This window comes from Aegilops tauschii, chromosome 4, assembly GCF_002575655.3.
Source record: "Aegilops tauschii subsp. strangulata cultivar AL8/78 chromosome 4, Aet v6.0, whole genome shotgun sequence".
Taxonomy (NCBI): domain Eukaryota; kingdom Viridiplantae; phylum Streptophyta; class Magnoliopsida; order Poales; family Poaceae; genus Aegilops; species Aegilops tauschii.
This window is the reverse complement of record NC_053038.3, coordinates 320,827,848-320,834,791: the sequence shown is the minus strand read 5'-3', so window position 1 is coordinate 320,834,791 and position 6,944 is coordinate 320,827,848. Positions and strand designations below refer to the sequence as shown.

Below are 6,944 nucleotides of genomic sequence, written 5' to 3'. Positions count from 1 at the left end.
ACCAAAACAGCTTCTCCATAGACATCCCTTCCTCGGCTCTATAATGCTCGGCCGCATCCGACGCACTGTGCGGCAGACCTGTAAATGCCCCTGGAAAACCAAAATTAAGGATAAGTACAAGGTACGTTGCTTCTACACGCCCGCTCTGCATGGTGAAGAACTTACCCGCCGCAATCTTCTTGGCCATCTCGACTTCCTGGTGGGCGCTCTGGGCTTCGGCTCGCGCATCCTGAGCGCTCTGGCGAGCCTTCATCAATTCGGACTCTTGCGCCTTACAATCGCGCTCCAGGGACTCAAATCTCTCTATCGCGCCCTGGAGCTGTTGCTGCGCCTCGCCAACCCGGGCCTCGTGCTTTTCGCGCAAAACACGCTCTTTGGCCGCTTTTTCCTCGGCCTCGGCCAGTACCTTCTTCAGGGCTGCCACCTCGACCGTGGCCCCTAATAAAGTTTACGACGTTTTAGACAAGTCGGACTACTCATTTTTTTCGAAATGTACCTACAGGTTATTGCATACCTCGGTTGTCCTCCAACTGCTTCTTCACACGGCCGAGCTCCTCCTCGGCCCACTCTAGTTTCTGCTTCAGTCCTGAGACCTCCGCAGCATGAGCAGTGGCAGCCTGCAGGGATACCTGCTTATTCACATAGACAACTCACGTTAGACTCATGCGATTTTTTGATCCTCTGTTCGGCTTTTCTTCCCGAACACCAAACTGAGTATCAGGGGCTACTATCTACACTGTGATACTTTTCCTACAATCACATTACTTACCTCAAAGCCTGTTAGAAGGCTAGTGCAGGCTACGGCCAGTCCGCTTTTAACGAACTGAACCTTCTCTACTACCGTGTCCATAAGGACATGATGTTCATCCACGATAGAGGCGCCTCGTAGCGCCTCCAGCAGACGATCCGGTGCCTCTGGCTGGACAGAGGTCACCAGTGGAACAGGCACACTCCCTCCTCGCGGGGAATGCTGTTCGCCGGACCCCGGAGCCGTGTAGATCTCTGGAAGGGTATCCAGCTGAGGGCCGAAGGAAACTCGGGCCCCATCACCAGTCCCCATGGGGGCTTTTTCCCCCATGTGTCCGGCGTCCGAGGAGTCGTCCTGGGGCGTCACTCCGATGATTTCCGGAACACCCCCCCCCCCGGCCTGGGAAAGTCTTTTTGGACACCACCTCGTCATCACCCTTGGGTGAGAGGGAATGAGCAGGTGGCGGAGACATGCTAGCCATCTCCTCCGTGTTTAGCGAATCCTCTGTCGAGGATCGCGGAGAGCCATAGCGCGCCGGACTGCAAGGACAAAGTTTACAATATGTCAATATCACAAACCAGAAAGGCCAGATATTCGCAAATTCTGATACTTACAAAGCGGCCCGAGGCTTGGTCCGGCAAGGCCGTTCCGGACTGCTGTCGACATCCCATGCGGAATTATCCGCGAGGGAGCCTCTAACCCTCTTAGGCGTTTTTGCCTCTGGGCTTGCGGGGGGCGCTCTCTTCTTCCTCCCCGCTTCAGGTGGGGAGTCGTTTTCTTCTTCCTCTTCATCGTCATCGTTAGAGGACGAAGAGGAAGTCTCGCTTCCGGACGTCTCGTCCGGAATTCTTCTCCGGCGAAGGCCCTTCTGGGCCCCTTGGGCCGCCTTCTTAGCCGTATTCTCCGGCACCTCATAAGGTGCAGGGAACAGCATCTTCTCCAATAACGGAAATTCCTGGTCTTCGGGTAGCGGAGCCGGACAGTTGATCTTCTCGGCCAACTTAATCCAGGCCTGAAAATAGGGGAAGGAAGCTTAAATTTCCCCTCAAAATATGCTAGTAGGGGATACTCCCTGAAAACATTAAAGGAACTGACCAGGTTGGGCTGGCGCTTTAAGCTAAGCCCGCGGTCTTCGGTCACAGGTGGTGGCCTTTCGCCGGCCTTGAAGAGCACCTTCCAGATTTCTTCGTGCATCGTTCCGAAGAGCTCCAGTAGCGTCTCGTGCTTGGCCGGCTCGAACTCCCACAAATTACAAGTTCAGCATTGGCACGGAAGGACCCGACGAACAAGCATGACCTGGACCACGTTGAAGAGCTTGATCTTATTTTCTATCATGTTTTGGATGCACGTCTGGAGCCCAGTCAGCTCGTCCGAGGGACCCCGGGTTAGGCCCCTCTCTTGCCAGGAGGTGAGCCGCATCGGGATTCCGGATCGAAATTCGGGGGCTGCCAACCAGTCAGCGTCGCGTGGCTCGGTGATGTAGAACCACCCCGATTGCCACCCCTGCACTGTCTCCGCAAACGAACCTTCAGGCCAGGTAACGTTGGGCATCTTGCCCACCATAGCGCCTCCGCACTCTGCTTGTTGACCGCGCACTACTTTCGGCCTCACATTAAAGGTCTTCGGCCACAAGCCGAAGTGAGGCGGGATGCGGAGAAAGGCCTCACAAACGACGATAAACGCCGAAATGTTGAGGATGAAGTTGGGGGCTAGGTCATGGAAATCCAGCCCATAGTAAAACATCAACCCGTGGACGAATGGGTGAAGAGGGAACCCAAGCCCGCGGACGAAGTGTGCGAGAAACACAACCCTCTCATGGGGCTCGGGAGTGGGGACGACTTGTCCCTTGGCCGAGAATCGATGAACGATCTCTTTGGCCAGATACCCGACCTCCCGGAGCTCCTTGATATCCTTCTTCTTGACGGAGGAGGCCATCCACTTGCCTCCAGCTCCGGATCCGGACATCTTACTTTCTCGAGCAAGGGAAAAGCTAAAAGCTTGGGCGCTAGAGCTCGAAGACGGAAGGGCTGAGGAGGAGAAAGGGAGTGGGTGAAAGAGGAGAATCCTTACCTTCTTATAGAGGCCGCGGATGTCAAGCGCCTCCCCGCTCGCCTTGAACTCGCCTATTCCCAAGGGCCGTGCAAACGACGCGGTTAAGTTACCCATGCCCACATTGATGAGAATCCCGCAATAGGGGGCACGACCTCTGCATCGACAAGACGTGCCAATAGCAACCGCGTTTTGAAACGTGGGATGGCGGATAAGAAAACGGTTCGAGATTATGGCCGGACAGACATAATGTCGTGTTGTAAAAAGCTATCAGCAGATGGGACTTGTGTAAACATATGTATATATTCTCTCTGCGGTTGTGCATGGTGTGTAACAGGTTCGGATACAATCATCGCATCCGAAGACTATCTTGGAGTTCGGAAAAGGGGGAACCCGCCTTGTAATGCCGAAGACAATCTGCGCGCCGGACTCCTCGTCATTGAAGCCAGGTTCAGGGGCTACTGAGGGAGTCCTGGACTAAGGGGTCCTCGGGCGTCCGACCTGTTATCTGTTGGGCCGGACTGATGGGCTATGAAGACATGAAGGCCGAAGACTATACCCGTATCCAGATTGGACTCTACTTGGCGTGGAAGGCAAGCTAGGCGACTGATTATGAAGATTTCCTCCTATGTAACCGACTCCATGTAACCCTAGATCTCTCCGGTGTCTATATAAACCGGAGGGTATAGTCCGGATATGACAGATTCATTACCATATACTCATAGGCTAGACTTCTAGGGTTTAGCCACTACGATCTCGTGGTAGATCAACTCTTGTAATACTCATATTCATCAAGATCAATCAAGCAGGAAGTAGGGTATTACCTCCATAGAGAGGACCCGAACCTGGGTAAACATTGTGTCCCCCGTCTCCTGTTACCATCGATTCTAGACGCACAGTTTGGGACCCCCTATCCGAGATCCGCCGGTTTTGACACCGACAGTGTCCACTTCAGAAAACGACCGGAAAACTACCGAGAACCTTTTGGTCCCTTGCACGTGTTACACTTTAGGTTTGTTCAGCAACAGCGGTGGTATGTGTTGCATATTTTAGTCCTTCACGCGGACTCTCACGGTACGTACTACGATCAATATGAGCAGGAGCTTTGGTACAGTAGAAATGTGTGTAATTTTTTCCATCGGTTCCTAGGAACACTAGATTAGACTAGAAGAAGGAAGGACGACGTAAAACTTGAAAATCTGAAAGATTCTAGTGAAAAGTAATTGATAAAGGAAAGATTCTAGTAGTAGTCAAATAAGGAAGGGATCTATTCATGAAAATGGGAGGGGAATGATTCACCATCATTTTCGTGGCATCAAGAACATAAGTATGGAGTGGCATATTTGTTTCTCATTCAAGTTCAGATGTCAGTGGGATCTAAGGTAGGACGTCGGGGTGAGGATTGTCCATTGATCCGACGACAGGAATATCCACCCAAGAAAGTAAACCTAGTTAAAACGGATCATCAATTGTCTTCAACCTTTGCCTTTTGCATAATTTTGACTAATCGGCAACGATCACTCCAGAGATTCTGCGACGGTTGCCATGTACGTACGCAACAAAACACAGTCACAAGAGCAATTAGCGCCCTTCTCACCCGATTGACAATGCAATTTCGGTTTAACCATGGCAGTGAATGCGGGGCCCGCCGTGCCATGGAGAGGGGACGAAAGAGCGCTATCTCATTCTGCACACTTCTCGCGCCTTCCTGCTGCCGCTACCGAAACTGCCCCCGCGAGAAGCTTCCGTCCACGGCGTCCCGGCCGTCCGATCTACAATCTCCACCAGGCATACGCGTCCGATCGAACAGGCCGTGCTCCCTGACCGACGACGTGGGTGTGGAAACCTGGCGTTATCCAGTGGACCATTCCGCCCTGCGTTTCCTTATTTATAGCCTCGCCACCCACCGTGGAACCTCATCAGAAATCCAAAGCCAAAAACCACTCTCTAAACCCGACACAAAAACTCAAGCCCGAACCCAAGAAAGCTTCCTTCCCGAGACGAGATCAAGATGGCTCCCGAGCTGGCCGGCAAGATGACCGCCAAGGCCGCCGTGGCGGCGGCCAAGCCCGCGACGAAGGCGTACGTGACGTTCCTGGCGGGGGCGGGGGACTACTGGATGGGCGTGGTGGGGCTTGCCAAGGGCCTGCGCAAGGTTGGGTCGGCCTACCCGCTGGTGGTGGCCGTGCTGCCCGACGTGCCCGAGCTCCACCGCAAGATCCTCGTCTCCCAGGGCTGCATCGTCCGCGAGATCGCTCCCGTGTACCCGCCCGAGAACCACACCCAGTTTGCCATGGCCTACTACGTCATCAACTACTCCAAGCTCCGCATCTGGGAGGTAAATTACCGTACCACCTCTGCCTGTCTCGCTAACTTTTGTCAGTGTGTATGGTAGTAATGGTGTGCTGATCTGTTCTTGAGCGCAGTTTGTGGAGTACGAGAGGATGGTGTACCTCGACGCCGACATCCAGGTGTTCGACAACATCGACGAGTTGTTTGATCTGCCCAAGGGGCATTTCTACGCCGTGATGGACTGCTTCTGCGAGAAGACGTGGAGCCACACCCCGCAGTACCAGATCGGCTACTGCCAGCAGTGTCCCGACAAGGTGACGTGGCCGGCCGCCGAGATGGGCCCGCCGCCGGCGCTCTACTTCAACGCCGGCATGTTCGTGCACGAGCCCAGCATGGCCACCGCCAAGGCGCTCCTTGACACCCTCCGCGTGACGCCGACGACCCCATTCGCGGAGCAGGTAAGCCGCTAATGCTTTTGTTTCGAGTCTCCAGATTTTGCAGTAATAACGGCGTTCGTGCTCACCTTGTTCTTGCTCCCTTAATCTGCAGGATTTCCTCAACATGTTCTTCAGGGAGCAGTACAAGCCGATCCCGCTGGTCTACAACCTTGTTCTGGCGATGCTCTGGAGGCACCCGGAGAACGTGCAGCTGGAGAAGGTCAAGGTGGTGCACTACTGCGCTGCGGTAAGGGGACCCCACTCTCGGCCGGTGGTATGAATTCCGTTCGGTTTCTGATTATGGCTTGCATTCTTATGGATGGATTGGTAACACATGGTTGCAGGGATCGAAGCCATGGAGGTTCACGGGCAAAGAGGAGAACATGGACAGGGAGGACATCAAGATCCTCGCCAGGAACTGGTGGGACATCTACAACGACGAGAGCCTCGATTTCAAGGGCCTGCCCGCCCTGGCCGCCGACGCCGACGAGCTCGAGGCGGCGGCCAAGAAGCCGCTCCGCGCGGCGCTTGCGGAAGCCGGCACCGTCAAGTACGTCACCGCGCCCTCGGCTGCGTGATCCCCGGTTGCCTAGCTCCGGCCCGTGCCACTGTGGTCATCAAAGCAGGAAGCCGGGCACCTATAAGCATTTGCATTTTGGTATTTTGCGTCTGTTCGGTTCCAAGTTAGCAGTATCATTTCAAGTTTAAGATAGGATCGAAAGAGTCCACGTATGTGAATATCCTCGACCCTTTGTGAAGTAGAGTGCTGAGTCGTCCTGTATGAAAGAATTATGTGTGAATCAATAGGAAGCTTTAAAAATTATGGCATATATTTTTCACGTCAGCCTCTCTCACTTACGTTCTGTCAGCTCTGCTCTCCTTGTCATTCTCTTTCTGAAATGAGGAAATGCGTCATTCTCGGGTGCTGCATGACGTGAAACACGGGCAATCCTTTTCCCTAATGAGCCCTCTTCACGTTTCTGGATGGTTCATGGATTATGACGTACGGGGTACGGCGGTACAACGTACGTCGGCCCAGCGGCAACCCCAACGTACCTCGAAAGTACAATTCGGGCGAGCCGACGGGTGGCCCCCGTTTTATCTATAGCAGCCTGGCATGCCGCTATTGTAGTAGTAGTAGTATGCGTTCCCTTTGCTCAAAGGATCCTGTCAGTGTTTTGATTGTGTGGATTTCGTGCTCGCCCCGGGGCCGCTGTGCCCAGGACGTGCTCCACCGGTGGGGGCTCCAAGTGCTGTCCAAGTGTCGATCTCATGACTGCCCGGTGAAATGGACGAGGGAAATTTCGTCGGTGAAATGGTAGTCTCTCTGTCGACCTTACTATTTTAGTAGAAACTTCACAAATCCACGTTACCCTATCCGATGCAGCTGCGAAATGTGAGGTCAGACAGCGAGCGTC

At 53.9% G+C, this 6,944-nt stretch overlaps 1 protein-coding gene across 1 annotated transcript; it reads left to right on the top strand.

Annotated features, from left to right (window-relative positions):
- Positions 1-4,715: 4,715 nt before the first annotated feature.
- LOC109775581 (galactinol synthase 2) lies at positions 4,716-6,356 on the top strand. The gene is made up of 4 exons (XM_020334309.3): positions 4,716-5,135; positions 5,224-5,547; positions 5,639-5,773; positions 5,871-6,356. The coding sequence occupies exons 1-4, from the start codon at positions 4,809-4,811 to the stop codon at positions 6,102-6,104; spliced, it is 1,020 nt and encodes a 339-aa protein (XP_020189898.1). The 5' UTR covers positions 4,716-4,808; the 3' UTR covers positions 6,105-6,356.
- Positions 6,357-6,944: the final 588 nt, after the last annotated feature.